General features: G+C 42.0%; 1 protein-coding gene across 29 annotated transcripts in view; it reads left to right on the top strand.

The window, feature by feature from the left end:
• The window catches only part of SLMAP (sarcolemma associated protein), a 161,790-nt gene extending 141,999 nt beyond the window's left edge, over positions 1 to 19,791 (top strand). For 19 of the 29 annotated variants that reach the window (XM_073351457.1, XM_073351449.1, XM_073351460.1 and 16 more), the window contains 4 exons: positions 1,957 to 2,074; positions 10,067 to 10,238; positions 13,529 to 13,663; positions 19,506 to 19,791. In XM_073351457.1, coding sequence (XP_073207558.1) covers positions 1,957 to 2,074; positions 10,067 to 10,238; positions 13,529 to 13,663; positions 19,506 to 19,595 — 515 coding nt within the window. In that variant the 3' untranslated portion in view covers positions 19,596 to 19,791. Of the gene's footprint in view, positions 1 to 1,956; positions 2,075 to 10,066; positions 10,239 to 13,528; positions 13,664 to 18,374; positions 18,465 to 19,505 lie in introns of all 29 variants that reach the window. The other 10 variants (XM_073351459.1, XM_073351447.1, XM_073351470.1 and 7 more) reach the window with 1 other exon arrangement.
• Positions 19,792 to 22,511: the final 2,720 nt, after the last annotated feature.

The following is a 22,511-nucleotide window of genomic DNA, read 5'->3' as shown; positions in this document are numbered from 1 at the left end:
CTCTTTCACTACAAGAGGATCTTATTTTTTCCAAGGAAGAGCCATAGACTCCAGAAGTTCACTAGGGATCTTGTTGTGCCAATCTGCTAACCTGCGATGTGCTCAGATACTACAATGATGGGCACCAATACAAAAACTATATAGATGATGAATGGAACTGCACCCTACAGTACTGCACTCCAGTAGCATCTTACAGTGTCAGCCCCAATTCTGGTGTGTATCTTGAACCTATGTTAGAGGAAAGAGTGATACAAACTTTCCATACTGACATCTGCATTAAGAAGTTCAAGGAGCTCAGGATACAGATTATAATATACAGTAAGAGCAGTATAAATTATACTTGTACTGAAATTTCTTCAGTGGTATGTAGATGGAAGTTGGGACATACCCAAGATTTAGAATTCTGCATTAATTACTCTTTGTGAAGGTCTCTGAGGTATGTCTACACTGCAGTTAAAAACCTATGACTGGCCCATGCCAGCTGACTTCGGCTCGAGCTGCGAGGTTGTTTAATTGCAGTGTAGATGTCCAGGCTTGGGCTGGAGCCTGGATTCTAGGGCCCTGTGAGGTGGGAGGGTCCCAGAGCTCAGGCTGCAGCCTCAACCAGAAAGTCTGCACTGCAATTCAACAGCTCCAAAGCCCAAGTCAGCCGGCATGGGCCAGCCATGGGTGCCTAATTGCAGTATAGACATACCTTAAGAGAGCTTTGCCTAATCCAGTCTCTTGTCACTGCATCCCCAAGACTCTTTCTCTACTAGTTGCATTGGTTGCTGATTTTCACAGATGTGATTTCAAGCTTCTAATGTTTGCTTTGAATGCTTTGTTATGTGGCTCTGACATGTATGGCAACTAGTAACTTCTGATTCTCCTGAACTCTACTTGTGCTAATAATTTTGTAGTTAGATGTCAGTGGCTGGAAAAGCAGATGCTTCAAATAAACTTTTCCATAACTTTTTCTGTTTTCAAATTCTAGTAATAGACATCTAAAGACTTTTTTTGGTAACTGTCTTGAATTTTTATAAGAAATAGCAGCACTAAGAAATAGTGGCTAAGCGGCAGTTCTGCAGAAAAGGACCTGGGAATTACAGTGAATGAGAAGCTGGATATGAGTCAACAGTGCACCCTTGTTGCCAAGAAGGCTAACGGCATATTGGACTGCATTAGTAGGAGCATTGCCAGCAGATCGAGGGAAGTGATTATTCCCCTCTATTTGGCACTGGTTAGGTAACATCTGGAGAATTGCGTCCAGTTTTGGGCCCCCCAGAAAGGATGTGGACAAATTGAAGAGAGTCCAGTGGAGGGCAATGAAAATGATTAGGGGGCTGGGGCACATGACTTATGAGGAGAGGCTGAGGGAACTGGGTTTGTTTAGTCTGCAGAAGAAAAGAGAGGGGGGATTTGAGAGCAGCCTTCAACTGAAGGGCGGGGTTCCAAAGAGGATGGAGCTAGGCTGTTCTCAGTCGTGGCAGATAACAGAATAAGGAGCAATGGTCTCAAGTTGCAATACAGGAGGTCTAGGTTGCATATTAGGAAACACTATTTCACTAGGAGGGTGGTGAAGCACTGGAATGGATTACCTAGGGAGGGGGTGGAACCTCCATCCTTAGAGGTCTTTAAGGCTAGGCTTGACAAAGCCCTGGCTGGGATGATTTAGTTGGGGCTGGTCCTGCTTTGAGCAGGGGATTGGACTAGATGACCTCCTGAGGTCTCTTCCAACCCTAATTTTCTATGATTTTAATCTAAGTGTTGAAGTGTCTCAAACTATTAATAATGTTGGCTTATAGTTTGATATACGATATATACTAGTTCTGTGCCACAAAAACATTGTATAACATAATCAACTTGACAAGTTAGTTTTTACAAGTCCTCTCAGATTTTTCCTTGTTACTTTTTCAGGGCACATGAAACATTATTTCTGTGACTATTTTACTCAGAGTAACTTTACATTGTTTACAGGTGAACTTGAAAAGTTGAGAAGGGAGTGGAGTGATCTAGAAGCTGTATGCCTCTCCTTAAAGAATGAGAATACTTTGCTTGCATCTGAACTTCAGCGACAAGAGAAGGAGCTTCATAGGTAAGAGCTACTGACTCTAAAGGTTATGTTGGAGATCCCAGGGTATGGCCACTAGTTAAGTTGAGGGGATGGAAGGCCATAAGGGTCGAGGAAATCTCCCTGCTGAAGGCCAAGGACTTCTTCTCAACCACTCTTAATAGAATTCAGGCCTGGCTGGTTTGAGTAAGCTCTTTTGCTCTTAAAACAATGTTGCAGCCGCAGATAATGCCTTATACTGTAAGGTTTGCTGACGCCAAGTTAAAGATAATAGGAGAGAGACAGCTATAAGGCCAGACAGAATGTGCTGGTTGTTTAAGTTGCTAGGAATGCTTGTTAGAGGTTGCAGGAAATAAACATTGTTGTAACCCATATAAGGAAGGCAGAGTATTTGTGCAAAGTTTTAATTGGCTGATGTGTAGTGCAGTAGCATTAAGGAATATAAAAGTGTGTGTAATGACCTGCTCTGGTGTGCAGGATTTGAGATTCTATTCTCCCTGTACCTTGTTTGCAGCTGCAAATAAACTTTTCTACTTCTCCACCCCGTTGTGATTATTGAGTGACGCACACCGTGTAACAAACCCCTGCTGTTGTTTTGCCTTTCGGCACTGGGTGCTGGCAACAGTTACAAATGGTCTTAGCTCAAAAGGTTTCTATAACAGCTAAAAAGGACTTCAAAAATTAGGGGCCAATTATGTTTTTTGTTTTGTTTTTTAAATAGCATGTACACAAGAGAACTGGAGTGTATATTATGCATTTTATTAACTTTTGATTTACAGATCATTTTGGTCAAAGAACAGTTCACGTTTACAATTAGTTACATTTACACATTTTGTGCTCCATTCTTTAAATATTTGTATATTACTAATGAACATAGAATATGCTTCAGATGACACATCCTATTTTAAATTAAATTTTGCCACTTTAATAGGGACTTGGGAATATGCATTCTGATGTCAGTTAAACTTAGTAAAAGTTGTCTTCCTTTACTGCCCAAAAGAAAAAAAAATGTATAAAAACTTGGATTAGAAAATGCTTAACATTTGGAGTTTGCAAATAACATTGAGATAGGATTACAGGATCCTCTATTCCAGGGGTCGGCAACCTTTGGCACCTGGCCTGTCAGAGTAAAGCCACTGGCTGGCCGGGCCGGTTTGTTTATCTGGAGTGTCCGCAGGCACAGAGCCCTGCAATTCTCACTGGCCATGGTTCGCCGCTCCCAGCCAATGGGAGCTGCAGGAAGCGGCTTGGGCCGAGGGACTAGCTAGCCACTGCTTCCCACAGCTCCTGTTGGCCGGGAACGGCAAACCGCAGCCAGTGGGAACTGCAGGGCTCCGTGCCTGTGGACACTCTAGATAAACAAATGGGCCCGGCCTGCCAGCGGCTTTACCCTGATGGGCCGGGTGCCAAAGGTTGCCGACCCGTGTTCTGTTCTGTCACATCACTGATGTTCATGGTTAAGGCTATGATTTTGTCACAGAGGTTACAGAAGTCACGGAATCCATGACTTTCAAAGACCTCCGTGACTTCAGCCCCAACAGCTGGGAGCTGCAGGGTCCTGCCACCTCCTGCAGCAGCAGAGAGCTGTGAAGTACCCCCACCACCTGAGGCAGCGGGCCCCCAAGCTCCCAGCCACCCCAGGCAGGGGCGGTACCCCGCAGCTCCTGGCTGCTGTGGGGGATGGAGACTTCCCCAACCACCACTGGGGCAGGCAGGGGAACCCCCTCAGCTCCCCACTCTGGCAGCAGTAGAGGGATTCCTGCAGCTCCTTGCTGCTGGGAAGAGGGCAGGTGGACCCGGGAGCTCTCAGCCTCCATGGGTGGTGGGGACCCCTGGGCTCCCAGCCGCCCCACAGCTGCCCAGTCCCTTCCCATTTTATCATGGATATTTTTAGTAAAAGTCAGGGACAGGTCACGGGATTCCATTAATTTTTCTTCATTGCCCGTGACTTGTCTGTGACTTTTACTAAAAATATCCATGACAAAATCTTAGCCTTAGTTATGGTAGACTTCACTGAAACGATACTATGTTGTAAGATGTATTTCATTTACCATGTTATGGCAATTAATAAAGGTAAATCTCCCATTCTTACAACAAGTATATACTTCACAATGAAATAATAATAAAGTGTGTGTGACAGGATTATTTAGAATATGTTTTGATCTTTTTGTTCCTTCATTCTTGAGTCCTTTTACCCTACTGCTAAAGAATGCTTAAGACATCCAACTTACACAGTAGTAATTTGTCCGTTTTATCCCCTCTTCCTCCGTTATCCCTTTTGTCTTCACTTTTGGAATCTTGTGTCTTGATTGTTCATCTAGAGTATAGTACTGAGACAATAACCTGTTTTTCTTCAAGTAGTATCCACATCGGTGCCCTGCTTCAGGTGCCCATGCACCTCTTGAGTCCTTGATTGGAAACGGTCCATTAGCAGCGTCTGTTTGACCTGCCCATGTGCATTGTGCTTCCTCATACTGGACACCAAGGCTGTACAGGGGTGTGTGGGTGAACCACCTTCAGTTCCTTCTCAACCACCTCAGCCTGAGACTGAGCCTTAGCATGTCCGCTTTGAGCATGTCTCAGCTGTTCTGTTTTTCTAGAGATGTTTGTTAAGATTAGTTATTTGTTAGTAATAATTATAGTTAAAGAAAAAGTGTAAGAGATTTTTTACTCCTCTCTTTCTTCTCTGAGAGACTTATTTTTCCTAGCAGTGCATATGTGGCTCAGTGGGTTTCAAACACTGCCTCTCCTGCCAAGAGGCTATACCTGTGAGCAACTGCCCCTCTAAGTGAGTCCATTGCTTTGGGCAGTCTCACATCTCCCAGAAGAGCAACTTCTGCTTTGGCCCTCAAGTCCAGGGCAAGGAAGAAGAGGGAGATTAAATTCAGATTGCTGATGATGGAATGCTCCCTTTGACCAGTTTCTGAGTTGGGTCAGGAGACTCCTCCCCCACCCATAAATCTGCTCTGAACAGATCCAGTGTCCCTTCAACCTCGGCGCAGGCTTCCCTGAAGAAGTGGAAGGCTTTGGAGGCTTGAGGGAAGCCTTCCAAAAAAGAGAAATATGAACTCTCATCCTAAGGAACCAGCTCAAAAAAAACCCAGGTCCCTTGTGACATCTACAGCCTCCAAAGCTTAGACCTCTCGACTCGATACCATTCAGTCAAGGGACTCCTCCCTCAATACTGGTGGGGCTGGAAAGTCCTGGAGCTCAAAGGAGAGGGACATCCTTGGTACCCTGTACCAGGAATGAGGAGGGCAAGCATGGGCACTCTGGACTGGCACAATCAAGCACAGCCCCACCGTTGATACCTATGCATTCAGCACTCTTGGTACCAAGCAAGCAATGGCACCAAGGCATCATTGGCATCTACATCGGTACGCCCACCATCAGTGTGATATTGTCCTCTGCTACTGCATTGCTACCGAACCCCTACTCAATACCTCAGAAGTTTAGATACACAAAGGACCTTTCCGTAATGGATGAACCAGAGTCCCTGTTTCTCATGGGAATTGAGCACCTCTCAGTACCAAGACCCTGATCTCTGGACCACCGTCCTCCACTATCGCATAACTTTCCACCATTTTCTGCCGGTGCCCCTCCATTGGATAATAGTGAGGAGTATGAAGGAGACTTCCAGGTGGTCTCTTCTGTTTCCGTTCAGGGGTCTTCAGGAACCCATTCTTTGACCATCACAGGAAAGTTTGCACTCATCATTAAGGTGGTGGAACCAACCCTGCATGCCACCCCCACTCCTGGGGAGCGGGGGAAGGGACCAGACTGGGACCCCTGGGCTGCTTATCAGCAGCAGTTCACAGACTACTGGTACTATCTCCTATGGTATTAGAGCTGTACAGCCCACTCCTCCCCAACCAGCTTCCCTTCCCCTGCCCTCCTTCTGCCACACACAGGAGGAGACATTTGAGGAGCAGGAGGCCAGGGCAGATAGAGGCCACCCCTCCAATACCTATTTTATCCTTGTCTCCGAGTGAGGCAGTTATGCCTATACCACCATTCCTGGCCAACCATTTTTGGCAATTTCAAGACCTCATAAGGGGGTAGTGGATGCTCTTCAAATTCCATTTGAAGAAGTCAGGGGACTCACAGCACAAACTGTTGGATATCCTGCAGTCAGCAACATCCTCCAGTGTGGTGGTACCCATTAACGAGATGCTCTGAGATCCAGCCAACAACGTGCGTCAGACACCTGCCACTGTTCACAGTTGGGACGAAGAGCCCACTTCAATGCCCTCATGACTCTGGGCAGATAGACAATTTAGGAAACCAGTCTCCAGATCAATCCTGGCTCTGAGGAACACCGCCTTCATTTCACACTCCTCATTAGGGACATATCAATCAGGGTCATGACTGACAACTTATCCTGCATGTTTTATGTCAACAAGCAGCAAAGAGCACTTGTGCATTAAAGCCATGAAATTATGCGACTCGTGTATAGCTCATCAAATCCAAATTTCAGTGGTCCACCCTCCCAGATATCCAGAACACTACAGCCTATGTCCTCACAGGACTATGAATGGGAGTTAGACTCTCAAGTTCTCCACAGCATATTGCAAAGATGGACACTGCCAAAGGTGGATCTCTTCACCACCTGCAGGAACAAGAGGTGCCCTTTTTTCTACTTGAGAGGGGAGAAGTTTTCTTCTGTCTTGGAAGAAAGGTCGGTTGTATGCATTTTCCCCAACACTGTTGATATGAAGGGTGATTAACAAAATCAGACAGGACCAGAGTTACCCTTATAGTGCCAGTCTGGTCGAGACAAGTTTGGTACCCTTACCTGCTCCACCTTTGGGCTTGAATGGTGGTTAGATGCAACCACATCTCATTTCCTCTCACAGGATAAGGGTCGTGTGGTTCACACCATTGTAGGAGTTCTCCACCTCAGGGTATAGTTCCTTGATGGTTCATGGAGTTAGAATCCTCTCGCTTTGTGGAAGTACAACAGGTGTTAATGAATAGTAGAAAGAGGTCAACCCAAACTTCTTATCTGCAGAAATAGAAGAGATTTTTCCATTGGTGGTGGTGTTGCTGCCTCCTCCGGAATTTGTGCCACTTTGTCATCCTGGATTACCTGCTGAATCTGAAGAAAGTTAGTCTGATTAAGGCCCATTTGGCTGCAATATCAGCCTTTCATCCTCCAGGAGAAGAATTCTCCATTTTTTGCTCACCTGGTATCATCTAGGTTTATTGAGAGTTTGGGGAATCTCTACCCCAGATAAAAGTCCCCACCAAGCCTGGAACCTAAACTTGGTCCTTAGTTACCTTGAGACCTCCATTTGAACCTATGGCAACCTGTTCTCTGCTCCATTTAACTAAGAAAATGGCCTTTTTAGTAGCCATCATGTCGACCTGCAGAATTGGGGAGAGGGAAGCCTTGATGGCAGATCTCCCCCTCCTTTATGGTATTCAAAGACCAAGTGTCTTTATGTTCACACTCTAAATTCTTACCTAATGTTCTATTGGAGTTCCAGTTTAACCAATCCATTCATCATCCAATGTTTTTTCTGACACCACATAGCTCTGTGTAGGAATCCTGTTTCCATGTCCTGTATTTTTAGGGCATTAGCTTTCTACTTCAATAGGACCAAACAATTTCAAAAGTCACTTAAGCTCTTCATCTGCTATGCAGATAGATCCAAAAGGTCCGCAATCTCTGCTCAGAGACTATTAAGAGGGATATCTGAATGCATTATCACTTATGATGCTGCAGGCATTCATTCTCCCTTCTCCCCCCCCCCCAACCCAAAGGGTGATAGCACGTTTGACAGATCACAAGCAACATCTGTGGCATTTCTTAAGACTGTGCTAGTATCTGAGAGTATCTGAGACTGCTCTGAAGTCACCTGACGTGGAGCACCTGGACACTAGTCTAAGAAGAGGTTACTCACTTTATGCAGTAACTGTGGTTCTTTGAGATGTATGTCCCTTGGGTGCTCCACTATTTACCCTCCTTCCCCTCTGCTTTGGACTGTTCTCTAGGGATGTTCTGGTGGAGAAGAAACCTGAAGGTGGGTTGCATGTGCACCCGCATATAGCCTTGGTGTCTGACATGAGGAGGTACAGGGCGCATGCATGGGCCAAACAGACATCATTAATGTAAAATCTCTGATCAGGGGCTCAAGAGGCACATGCACATCTGAAGTAGAGCACCCATAGAGAGAGACCTCTCAAAGAGCCACAGTTATTGCACAAAGTGAGTAACCTCTTCTTCTTTTAGACTTGAATTTTTACCACGTACCTACCCTTTTCTTTTAATGTTCTCAGTGCCATAGGTTCTAGTTATAGTTACCAATGGAAGTTCCCTGCAGTGGAGCATTCCAAGAAGGGACGAGTTATTGTTTTAGGCAAACTGAAGCCAAATCTTATACATGAATCTCCCTTCATTCTATTTCTACTCCCATTTTCTCTAACTCCTGACACTTCATTTCCCTCTTCTCTCCTACCCCACGTTTCTACTGTATCCAGTCTACCACCACCACCACCACCACCACACCTCCCCATTATAGTTTCCCATATAACAATATCTAGACCTGTTATATTCCCAGCAACCCTCTGTTGCCAGTTCAGGCCTCTCTAGTGGTATATTCTCACTGACGATGTGCACCAATCTTTTTCCCCACAGGATCTTACTCCATCCTGACTAGGTAAAAATGTAGCACAGGCTAATTTTCTAAAAGTAGTCACAGTGGTCTGTGCACGTAAATATGTGATCACTTTTGCACTTGTGTTTCTTCACAGAAAATGTTCATGCTCAGATGTGGGGACACAGATGATCTGTTTCTATTCTTAAAAGAAAGCCAGTGGTTTCTAAGAGAGTGGTTCATATTTCTATTGCTTATATTTTATAGTCACAAATTACAATTGCTTAACTTAAATACTTAGTATTTAATTATTAACGTACAGATTTTTACATTAATGAAGCACAAAACTTTATGAAATAATTAATTTGCATGAAGACCATTATATTTTCTATTTTAGAATATTCAAGATATTTATTAATTTGTTACTGATAAGCTAGAATTGAAGTAGATATATGTACATTATGCATACTGTAACTATCTCATTGAGATGCACTGTTCTTCTGAGTTAGTTTCTACTCAAAGTATTTGTAATTATTTTCAGTGTATAAATAATAATCCAAAAATAGTATTATTCTTAGAGTGCTTGCTCATATCAATTTCAATTAGGTGTGCGCACGCCGCATGCGCGGCCGTCGGAGAACATCCGGTGGGTCAGCTGGGGAGCCCCCTGGAGTGGCGCCTTCATGGCGCTGGATATACCCCAGCCGACCGAGCGCCCCCTTACTTCCTTCTTACCGCCCATGACGGTTGTTGGAACTGTGGAGCTTGGCTTTGCTACTCTCCACTCTCCCTAGCGTTTTTCCTACATAGTTTAATAGTTGATAGTTATAGTATAGTGTTATAGTTATAGTATAGTTGTTCTTATTAGTGGGGTTGGAAGGGGTTTCCCTCCTCCCTGTCTTTTGCATGGGCTCATGCCCAAGGCTCTGGGCTTTAAGCCCTAAGGCTCCTGCTCCAAGCCTATGTCAAGGGCCGACCCCTAAGACTCTTGCCTGAAGCGTCTGGGGCAGTCTCACCAAGCAGAGAACTGCAGGATCTGCAAGCGTTTTCATACCCGTACTAAGAAGGAGCAGGACTTTCGCTTAGGACAGCTCCCCATGGAGCTGTCTCTTGGCTCTCAGCCTCCAGTGGTGCGCCAAGACCTGGCACCGAGCGCTTCGCTACGCAGCACCCCAGCTTCAGCAGTAAGAACGGCACCACAGTCAGACTCTGATAGAGACCTGCGGCACCGACGTTCCCCAGTTCCTTTGTTATATGGTGTGCTGATGCTGCTCTCCATCCCAGGGGTAGCTGCAATTTGGTAGTGCTGTATGGTATGCATATGGTTTGTAAAGTTCTTAGGGATAAAAAGTGCTTTATAAATTATGTAAATGTTTTACTTTAAAATGTGAGGCATGAATTGAATATTGTTTTGCAGTTCTCAGAGACAGAGTTTAGCGCTAACCGGTGATCTAAGTGTTCTTGAAATGACCCGAAAGGAACTTGAAAATCAAGTGGGATCTTTGAAGGAACAGCATCAACGCGATGCAGCTAGTCTAAAAACTCTACTCAGTGAAGCTGAGAATCAAGCAAAGGATGTTCAGAAAGAGGTAAAAGGAAAGACATTAATTCCTGTTATGATTGGATCCTATGACCAGCGACTGATATTTATGCTAGCTAGATGGAAATACAGTGAAAATAGCTATGACCTCAAAACTTCTGAAAATTGTTATTAGTGGTTCTGTGTCAGTGGGACTTGATGCACAAATGAGGAAATATGTGAACCTTAAAGGGAAGCTCAAATAAGATGTGTGTTTGGCAACTTTCTAAATACTTGCTTTTACTCTGTTTGTTAAGCTGTTCATGGGCAGCTTTCCCTTACGACTACCATTCAGATGGCAGATAGGCAGTCATCTTCTTGACCACAGCATTAAATTCCCAGTAACCTTTATAAACAGGTAGTAACTGTTCTGAGACAATTTGTGTATTATATTAGACGCACCCATTTTTCCTAAGCACTAGGAATTCACATCCTCTGCAAAGATGAGTGTCCTTCCTATTTAATAGAGCCTCGCTTGGATCCTCAGGACTTTTGAAGGTGATTAAGAAGTGCATATGATAAAGTTAGAACCCTTCCAATGAGGCTGCGAAAGCACACGCTCTATGGGGGAAAAAAGCTGCAATAGTTAGTTCCTTTTCTCATGAACACAATTAGAAAAGCTTTATCCAGCCACTGGTGGATTTTTCATTATCCTTTTTGTAATCCTTTTCCTTGCTTTGTCATAAATTCATCACCATGATGTTATATACCATTTTCATATTTCAGAAAAAAATGTAAATTAATGTTAACATATAACATTATAACTACAGAAGTTCTATATCCATAAAGGAGCTGCTACTTTTAGCTCTTTTATGGATATAGAACTTTTAGCTTTGATGCTTAAAGCAATGGTTTCTAGCCCCCCAATGATCTGTTGTGAAGGTTACCTTGTAGCCTATAAAATAATTTGAATATCTATAGACCTTGAATGATAGGAAGAAGCTTCCCTTGACAGAGGAATGTTTGACACATTGTCTAAGCGCTTTTAATCACACTTGTGAAACAATAGAATACCAATTCAAATGTATTCAGTATGTTTTTCTACATTTTCAAATGTATTGATTTCAATTACAACACAGAATACAAAGTGTACAGGGCTCACTTTATATTTTTATTACAAATACTTGCACTGTAAAAATGATAAACAAAAAACAGTATTTTTCAATTCACCTTATACAAGTATTGTAGTGCAATCTCTTTATTGTGAAAGTGCAACTTACAAATGTAGATTTTTGATGTTACATAACTGCACTCAAAAACAAAACAATGTAAACCTTTAGAGCCTACAAGTCCACTCAGTCCTACTTCTTGTGCAGCCAGTCGCTCAGACAAACAAATTCATTTACATTTACGGGAGATAATGCTGCCCGCTTCTTATTTACAATGTCACCTGAAAATGAGAACAGGCGTTCGCATGGCACTTTTGTAGCTGGCATTGCAAGGTATTTACATGCCAGATATGCTAAACATTCATATGCCCCTTCATGCTTCAGCCACCATTCCAAAGGACATGCTTCCGTGCTGGTGATGCTCATTTAAAAAAAATGCATTCATTACATTTGTGACTGAACTCCTTGGGGGGAGAATTACATGTCTCCTGCTCTGTTTTACCCGCGTTCTGCCATATACTTCATGTTATAGCAGTCTTGGATGATGACCCAGCACATATTGTTCATTTTAAGAACACTTTCACTGCAGATTTGGCAAAATACAAAAATGGTACAATGTGAGTTTTCTAAAGATAGCTACAGCAGTGGATCCAAGGTTTAAGAATCTGAAGTGTCTTCCAAAATCTGAGAGGGAGGAGGTGTGGAACATGGTTTCAGAAAGGTTAAAAGAGCAGTATTCAGATGCAGAAACCAAAGAACCTGAACCACCAAAAAAAAAAAATCAACTTTCTGCTGGTGGCATCTGACTCAGATGATGAAAATGAATGTGCATCGTTCCGCACACCTTTGGATCGTTATCAAGCAGAGCAGTCATCGGCATGAACGCATGCCCTCTAGAATGGGGGTTGAAGCATGAAGGGACATATGCATCTTTAGTGAATCTGGCACGTAAATATCTTGCAACACTGGCTACAACAGTGCCATGCGAACACCTGTTCTTACTATTTATTGTCCCTCTTGATTAATGAGGGACACCGTCACATTGTGTTTGGTGTGGCACATAAGTTGAATATATTCAGGTGTGGCTGTCAGTGGAGTTGGCCACCAGCACACTGTAGTTTCACATGACATGCTATAGTGAATTCATCCTTCTTGAGAACTGCATAATTCTCCCCCCCCCCCCGATATGAAAATATTTTTGTTTGTGTAAATGATAAACTCCAGAATTAGTGGACTATCTTAGAATGTCGTAGGCAACTTAAATCATTCTAATGAAGCATCACTGTTGATTATATCACAAACAAAGCTGGGTCTGATCTGGTTAGCAAATGTATGGGAAACCTACAAAGGAAAACTCTGAGTGTGGTAGGAAGTAGATTGAGTAGGAGAAATACTACTTTGAGTCCGTTCTGAACTCGTGCCCTGTATGTCCTTAGGGGGCATACTGTGGTTGGATGTGCTATTTTTTGAATGAAATGTAAAAGAGTTACTGAAGTTGTCATTAAAGTTTGCATATCACTTTATACTAGTGTTAGGGGAGTGTAGCCTCAATTTCTAGGCTAAATTTTGATTTGTGGTGTTATATTCTGCCTTCTTAAATTCCCTATGCAGTTTCATTTGGATAATGGTGGTCCTTACTTACTTTTTTAAAACCAAGTGCGGTAGTATGCACTTTTAGTTGCTGTCTTCTATCCAAGAAGAAGGCTGCATTCTAGTCGTAGCTGACGTAATTTATGAATATAACCTATGGCATTAGTAAAGATGTTGGTATCATGCAAGATAAGCCGTTATATAAATAAAACTTTGTTCTCCTTTAGTTATAGCTGCAGTAGGATGTTATGAGTCTCTTTGCTACCAAAAAGCAAATGCATACATGCAGCTAGTTCTAAGCCTTCAACACAAGGGGGAGAAATCATAGTAAAAAGGAAACTTAGAAGACTGTTTCAGTAGGAATGGAAGAAGGTTCTTTGTTGTAGTTTTTCTTTGGGATATAAGATGGTTTTAATTATCCTCCAAACAGATCTCTCATCTGCTGTTTTTATATAGAACTGCTAGTTCAGACCAAATTATCTTGAAACGTGGTTGATAAAGGAAGAGTTTTTCTGAAGCTTCATTGACTTACTTTAACAGAACTTAACATCTAATGTCCAATTTAAGATGAGTCTGTAGATGATTTTTTCTTTGCCTTTAGTATGAAAAGACACAGACTGTACTCTCAGAGCTGAAGTTGAAGTTTGAGATGACTGAGCAAGAAAAGCAATCAATCACAGATGAGCTCAAACAATGTAAAGACAACCTGAAGCTGCTACAAGAAAAAGGAAACAATGTGAGTCTGTACAAATTATGTGTGGGCCTCTGTGATGGCAAGTCTTGTGTTGATTGTGACAACATCTGAGTGTTACACAGTAAAGACCAGATTTTCAAAAGGGATGTGTACAAAAATCCACCTGCAAATGCATACCTAATCTGTGCTGCCCTACTGTCTTTGTACATGCAAGTAACCATTTAGATTCCTGTGTATTTCCATGTGCAAATATGCAGATTGAATACACAATTGCAGTAATAGTGCACATAAATTAGGTGCATAACTGCATACACTGTTTTACACATGTCCCTGTGCTTCTGCTCTCTTTAAAAATATGGACTAATGACTAGCAAACAGAGCCAGGTAAAACGTTTTCACTTCACAAAAAAATGCAAAAAATCCTCTCTGAAAATCTTCTGTACAGAAGTCAAAAGACCTGGACACAATTTTAGTAAAAATAACAGGAAAAACAGATCTTTCCCAGGATATTTTCCTTCTGTGTGATGGTCCGTTCAGTAAATGTTATCCTCTGACTGTCTCCTGGTCTTGCCTCTTAAGGACAAAGGGCCGTGATGGGCTAGTACTGCACACGTTGAGAACAGTGTTCCCTCTAATATTTCTCACCCATGTGTGGAATGAATTGTATTATGTGCACCAATATGAAGGTGGTGTGTGACACATCACCTTCATATTGGTGAACATAACAAAATTCATGTGGTGGGGGTGGGGCCAAGGGTTTGGAGTGTGGGAGGGGGCTCAGGGCTGGGGCAGAGGGTTGGGGTACAGGGTGGGAGGGCCCTGGCTGAAGGTGCAGGCTCAGGGCTGGGGCAAGGGATGAGGGGCTCAGGGCTGGGGCACAGGGGTGTGAGGGTTCCAGCTGGGGGTGCAGGTTCAGGGGTCGGGCCAGGGATAAGGGGCTCAGGGCTCGGGCATCGGGTTGTGGTGCAAGGTGTGAGGGTTCTGGCTGGGGGTGTAGACTCTGGGTTGGGGCTGGGGATAAGGGGTTTGTGGTGCAGGAGGGTGCTCAGGGGCTACAGTGGGGAGAGAGGACTCCCCCCAGCTCTCTCTCCCCATAGCAACACCTGGGATGGGGGTGAGGGGCACCTCTCCCCGGTGCAGCAGCTCTGGGGCTGCGGCTGCAGGATAGGTGCTTCTCCCCTGGCCCCAGCAGGTCTGGGCTCGGGGTGGGCTGCCGCAGCTGGGTCCAGGCAGGGAGAGGGCTGGCCGCAGTTGGCCCCATGCCGCTCCAGCCATGCTGCCCCAGTGGGTATGGGCTTCTCCAGCTGTGCCTGGCACCAGCCCTGGCCATCCTGCCCCACCCCAACCGTGGCTGGGCCCGGGCCACTCTGGCCACGCCTCGCCAGCAGGTCCAGGCACAGCAGGTTGGGGGCCAGGCTAGGTGGGGGTCAGGGAAAGGGCACCCCAGCCATGGCAGGTCCCCGGGCTGGTTCCTTGAGTGCCTGCGCGGAGCTAAATAGGCTGCTGCAGAGCCGCGCAGCTTAACTGGGAACTTAGGCTGGGAAGTATAGCTCAAATGCACTATGCTTTCCAGCCTCAGTAACTGGAATGGTCTTTTCTGTAGTAATTTAATTTTTAAATATATCACAGGATGGAGTATACTGCCAGAGACAACTTTTGGTGCCTACAAAGCACAGCGACCTCTGAATGCCACTGACACTGTTAGAACTAATATAACCCCTGTATACTTCTTAACATGCAGCAGAATTGGGAGAGGAGGAAAGAGAAGGGGAGGCCACATTCACTCTCTTCTTTTTGCTGTATGTGCTGTTCTTGGTAATCTCACACCAGTTTCTTTCCTGCTTGGAATCCTTCCCCAAATTTTTAATGACAGACCACGCTCTAGTGGTCCCTTCTGGCATTAAGCACTGTGAGTGAGAGGGAACAGGAAAAAGGGCCTGTGTCAGCAGGGAATACATGAGAGGTATGTCTGCACCGCATTGTAAACCCAGGTCTTTGGCACCCACGTTTGTGGACTAGATGTTTCCAAGCCCATGCTTGAGCATCCACACTGCATTCAAAACTTTGGTTTACAATTGCTGGACCCAGGTCTCACAACCATGTTAACACACCCATGTTGCACTATGCAGACCTTCTGACTTGGATCTATAGCTTGATCTGCGTCCAGACTGCAAACTGACAGGGCTAGGACCCAAGTCCCAGGAGGACTTGGGCTCAGACTCACCACCCGATTGGGTCCTAGAATTCGAGTCCTGAGTGCTTGCTGAATTGAGTCAGATTTTGTGTGGATGGTAGGGGGGGTTGGGCTCAAACATGAGTTTATAATGCAGTGTAGACATCCTCTGAGTGGCTGGTGGTAAGTACTAGATTCCTTACACTTAACCTTTTAAGAACCTGGACCTCAGGAAGCAAACTAAGTATGTCAGTGAAAAACTGGGAGGAAGGACTGAGGGGAAACAAGAGAATGGGGAGGCTGGAGGAGGTCAGAATAAAATGAGCAACAGCCAAGAGTGTATGGAGGAATTCCTAAGAGGAGTCTCAATTCAACACTCATGGGGTGACATTTTTAAAACTTTGAAAATTTAGTTAAGCTTGGGCATTCTCAAGAATCATCTTGCTAGGTGACTCAAAATATCCTGAAGCTTCCAAGGGCCTGGAAGTTTTTTCCAAATACTACTAATCTCTTCTTGTGGCTGAAGCCATCATCTTTCACCTCACTCTTGGCTAAGATTTTTTGGAAGAAAAGACACCAACTGTGGAACTTCCTCCCTTTTTGGCCTGCCAAAACCTGAGTTTACAGATCTTCAATCATAGTGTAAGGGGCATGTTTTTAATCAAGCATTGGTTTGACAGGAGGATAGCAATGAGGAAACTTTCATTATATTTCAGGGTGGTGTGGGGAGAAAATAAAAAGTTTGTCTTGTCTTTTGTGGGCAAGTACATTTAAGGTGGTGGCTGCCTTTAATGTATGTCATGCATGTTGTATGGGTGCATACAGCATACAGCTAAAATAAAATGCAGTAGACCATTCTATGTGCTATAAATGCTAGAGGAGAGAATTCCTTTCCTCCATTTGCAAACTTATATTGGAAATCCACAGGATTTTTGTGTTCCTCTTTCTTTTGACGGGGTGAAGAATTAATTTTAAAAAGCAATGTTATGTTCTAAATGCATAGACCTATGGAGCTACATGTATTTGCATGTTTGTAGTTTATTGATGATTTCCTGAGACTTGAAGTGATGGATTTATCCATGTGAATGGTTCTGAGCATGTTAAGTGCTTTGATCAATTTGAAATGCTTTTGGCACTTTTTTGACACTGCATTGATTATTTCTACCACCATGCTTCTTGTGAGAAGATGTCACTTGGATTTTCAGCACAAACTACAAGAGTGATACTGCAAGAAAATGCCTTGATTATAATTACACATAACTTGCCCATTGGATATTGCTTTGATTAAAACAAATTTAAATTAGCATAAATTCAAGGCATGTATTGCACAGGGCAGAACACCTTCTAAATTTCATATATGTTGACCTTTATTTGAAGTTACGCTATGAAATGCCTGTATTACTTTAAAAAAAATCTATTAGAAACTTATTCCATGAAGTCTGTAAACATGAGTTTCTCATATTTAGCTGACTATACAAACTCAACATGGCTTAGCACAAAAGAGCACTAAAAAGACATCTAGCATGATCTGAACTTACTCCTGAGTAGGTATGTCTACACACATATATAGCCAGAGAAACAGAAAAATCAGGTGTCTTCTAAGGATAGTTTAAAAAATAAACTTAGTTAATGAGTTAATTCTCATCACCTATATCAGTCACTCCTTTTAAATTGAATTAACCAATGCATGACACAGGATAGAGGTTATCCAGCCAAAGCTCAAAGTAAAGAGGTGTGTTAGTGTCTATTAAAACTAATTGAACAAATTTCTGTGCAATTAAAACATTGAGCGACAATGTATGTGTTATGTCGAGGGCCTGAAATTTGTCTAGAAACACAACATTGTCACAACGTGAGAGATCAAGACTTAGCCCAAATTGCTAAAAGTTGGACTTATCAGAAGCTGATGACCTGGTGGAGATTTTCATCTCCCAGGGTCCCCTGATGGATATGTACTCCATCATTGTGGTACACTTCATTGCCAATGTTGAATAATGTTGCAGTCTCATAGAAGTGTCTTGACTACAGGGTTTCCATTGTGATATAATTGTAAGTTATTCATAGGAAGAGAATTTTTTCTTGTGGGCAGGAGGCTGAAAATTGCTGAATGTGAAGAAATGGATGAAGAATCTGTAGTGCTGCTTGGACCTTCTGAATATGCAGAGTCCACTGCATAGGGATGCCTGGATGAGGTTTCATTCTGTAAAGGAAAACCCTTGCTCAGTCTCCTATCTCTTTTTTTTCCCCCCCTTTTAAAAAGGAAGACACTAATGTGATAGTTTGACAAATCAGTCTAAGGCTCATTTGGACCTGAAATCCTAAATTCTAAGTGGTGACAAAGGGCTTCCTTAGAACATTTTTCTGCTTACTTCATCTTATTTTTAAATATCCATGTTCATTTGAGTAGAGTGGTGTACTAACTTTGTATACCAAATTAGATCATGCTGTATCGTCTTAGATGTCTTTAATACATTTCGATTAAAACAAAACTCACTCTGACTTATTTTCCCCCATCTAAATCATCTTTACCTTATTGATTTTATAGCAAAAATGATTTTTAATATCCCTTGCCTTCTTTAGCCTTCCATATTACAACCCGTCCCAGCCGTATTCATCGGCCTAATCCTGGCTTTCCTGTATTGGTGTTACGGCCCATTGTGGTAGAGAAAGGTACAAGCACTACTGTTCAGTCAATGTATGTTTGTCCCTGTCGCCTGTTTGTGCCATTTTTGTAAAATAGTGCATGGTGAAATGCTCACGGATATTTATTTACCTGAAGCAAACCCTTCATTTAATATGCCGTAGTGGTGATGCTGTCAAGCTGAACAATCAACTAATCACTTAACATCTGTGTGGTTTCTTTGTGATATTTCTAACTATGAATTAATTCTAACCTAACCAATTTTGAATGTGTCTCTTCTAACTTGGTCTCAGTTTGTCTTTAGCAAAATGGGGCATATTTTGTGAAATACTGCAGTGATAGGGCCTGAAAGAAAACTAATTACTTAATCAAACATGGAAAATGAAGAGTTTGTCTGTTTAAATTGAAATTTGGTCCTTTTATTTCTTATTTGTGGATTTAGAATGTCCTCTCTGACTTTGAACACTTTTTTTCACTTTTCTCACTACTGCTGTGAAAAACGTGGAAAAAGGACAAGGTGGGAATAAGAGATAGGTGGTGGGTTTGCATTCTTAACTCTAAGCTTGCACTACATTTACAATGTCTCCCAATATGTCCTGTGTAAAATACTTGTTACCCTTGACATAAAATAATAAAAGTTATCTTGATAGTATCCACTTAGCATGAATATCTCAGAGCTGGCTTAAACACACAAAGCAAAAAAGTTGGATGCTGTTATTGCATAGCATAGGCCTAGCAATTCTTTTGCGCAAACAATATTAGAGCATCTTAATCCCTCAAAGGTTTAAGAGGAGATATTATCCTAGGTGTGTATTGTAACGAAGTTGGAAATACAGTAGGACTAAAGAGACTCATTGTGACATGCCATTCTGATGACACTTGGAGTTCCTTGTGGTAGGCCAAATGTGGTTTGTCCCCTTGGTGTCAGGATTTCCCAACAGTAAAGGTTCCTGGGAAACATATTAGTGATGTTTATCAACAGGTGCTCAGGACTTATCGGAACCAAGGGGTAAACTGAGTAGTGTAAACTAGAACAAATATGATATTGATTTTTTTTTTTCTCCACACAGAGACAATGGCCTTGGATGCCTCTGATGGCAGCTTTGGTTGCTGTAACAGCTGTGGTGCTGTACCCAGGCCTAACCAGAGCTTCTCCATGAGAACTGTTGTTGAATCCATTCACCGTCCTCCCTTTAGAAGCTGTCATCACTCACATACTGGGGAAAAACAGATTAATTCTCTTCCTTTTTACCTCTTAATACAACAAAGCTCTGCGCGAGAACAGTAGTAGGGTCATTTGCTTTAAACTGTATAAAATGTATCTGTCTATAAAGAGGGAATAAAATTATGACTTCATTCTACTGTGAGCAATATTTTTGCTTACAATTTCATGTAATTTTTAAATTAGTATGTTGGGATTCTAAATACTATTATGGTGGCCTAAAGTAGGCTTCTTGGTACCAAATTATTTATAATGGGTAGGTTTGTGGATATTTTACTTTAGAATCTGATTGCCAGATTTAAAAGAAAAACACATTTCTGATTTGGATACCCATGCCAAATAACCTTACAGATACTTGGAAACAGAGACAGTATGCTCAGTGCCTTTCAGTTTGAAATATTTTTTTACATTAATGTTCCATTCTTACTTGCTGTAAGTCACTGAGCTAGTGGGAACAAGACTTAAAATAACTTCTCTTACCAGGCCTTTTGAAGGAAACAAATATTTTGCTTCAGTAAAGATTGTTCTATTAATAATTTTGGGAATAAATACAATTCATTTCCAGCCTTAAAGAGATAGATAAGACATTGGATGGCAAACACCTGCCTAGGATATTGTGTGTGCGCGCGTGTGGGAGTGTGTGCTTGTGTGTGTTCTTGAGTGAACTAAGGTATTTCTGGGAGCAAAATCTTGGTCATTTGATGGACATAGTGCAGTGATCCAATTTATATTACCTTTAGTTCGAATGTAATTTATTAAATTCATATATTTAAAGAGACATTCTTTAAAGTCTGAATATTTTCACACATATCACATTTTAGCAACTTATTTTTTCAGTCATTTAATACTTTCAAAACTGAACTGGAGAAATAATATTTGTCTATTTAGGTAAGTTTTTACTGAAAACTTCAATATGGGAGTGCAACAAAGCATCTATGGGTAACTGAAAAAAATCCAAGATAAGCAAGCTATTGCCAAGTTAGTCATCTAACTGGTCATGTATGCATCAAGTTAATAAGCTGAGAGAGTTTACTTTTGGTAATTAGAAACTTTTGCATCAATGTTACATGACACACTATGCATAATATACCTTCATACAGTGGTCCCCATTAAAAAGTTTATTTCCTAGTTGAAGGGTGGCAACTGTTATTAGTTATCGACTTTTTGATTGGGTAACCACTGTAGTTAAACAATGAATTAAGTGTTGGCTATAGTTGTCTTGTGCAACTCAACAGTTCAGTTAAAAGTTTTATTAAGGTCCTATATAATATACTAAAAGATTGCAAAGTAAAATGAATTCATCTAATGGAAATCTAAGAATAGGAAAATAATCTCAGCGAAGATTTAATTGGCTTTAAAATATATAATGGCAATCAACAGATGTAGTTGAATATTTAAATAGAATTTTAGCATATAATTTGCCTTGTGAGGTTTGAGGGTCATTGTCCTTTAATTAAAGGTTCTATCTTAAAATATTTGGGATTTGCTAATGGGAGGATTATTAGGTTTATGGAAGAATAAGCCCACAAGTGACTTTTAGAATATAATATTGGGTCATCTAGTTAACATTTCATCTTTTTCAGTTGCAGGAAGCCACCCAATCACAAAACACTCATATGCCAGTGGTACTCGGTACCTCTTGTATATAGATTATTGCAAATATTGTTCTGAAATGCTTTACTTCAGAATTACATTTTTTAAAGTAAATAATTGTTTTAAATCTATTTTGTAAAGGTATAAAAAGTACAATAGAATTTCTCGAGTACAGATTAAACTATTTGCACTAACACACGTGATGTGCATGATTTAATAAAATAACTTTACTCTCCATATGCATGTTTGAGTTGAATCTCATTTGAAAACCGCACATCTCTGTTAAATTCATTGTGTGCGAGGGATTACTACAATGTTTGCAGCATGTTTGATAATCCAAAAGGTTTTACTTTTCATTTCACATTCACACTGGTTTAAATTTAAATCTCTCTCCTGTGCAGGTCTAGTTTTAAGCAGAAAAGGAATGGGAATGTGAGGGGTTGGGGTTTGGTGCTGTGGAAAAATCTGGAAGAGAGGTTTTTTGTTTTGGTGGTATAGCTTGGAGGGTGCCTATGATGGGGTGGAAAGCCAGGGGAAAGGTGGGAGGGTGGTTATGGATAGTGCAGAGAGCTGTGAAAGGAGTTGTTGAGGGTAGTGCAGGAGCTTGAGGCAGTCTCCCTCCTTCTCCCACTAGCTTCTCTAGTTCTGCCCTGTCCCTTTTTAGCCCTTTTTTTCTTCCCCACCTTGCTCCATTCACCTTCCTACCATATCTACCTCCTCCCTGGTGCTGGCCTCCAGGCAGACCTGGGGTCTGCTGAAGGAGAAGAGAGGCAGAGAGGCCACATGAAACCTGAGGATATAGTAGCTCCTGGTGGCCAGATGCAGGAACTGTAAGCAATCCTTTCCACCTTGCAGCCCGGCTAGATTTAGCATGACAGGGCTGCCAAATTTGAGTATCCTGTGAGATACCTGACCATTGAGAGCCCTCACTATTTTCACAGCACTATTTCCTTTACACAAATACAAGAAATGTGAGTTTTCAGTAGTCTTCAAAACATCAAAAGCTGACAATGTTAATCTAGCATGTCTATTTAAAATGAGAAAAAAGTACCTAACTTGGTGAATGTATGTGCATGTATGCATATTTATATTCACTTTATATACACAGACACACATAATGTGTATACTTTGCATGGATGTGTGTGTTCAGTATATGCATCTGTGTCCAGATATACAATACAGTATTTCCCATAGTACAGTGCTCTTCCATGGAACTGTTAACTTATGCATGTTTAAAAGAGGATCAAGAATAAATTAAGAT

Source organism: Lepidochelys kempii, chromosome 7 (assembly GCF_965140265.1).
Source record: "Lepidochelys kempii isolate rLepKem1 chromosome 7, rLepKem1.hap2, whole genome shotgun sequence".
NCBI classification, from domain to species: Eukaryota; Metazoa; Chordata; order Testudines; family Cheloniidae; genus Lepidochelys; species Lepidochelys kempii.
Note: the sequence above shows the minus strand (reverse complement) of the source record. Positions and strands in the feature narration are given on the sequence as shown.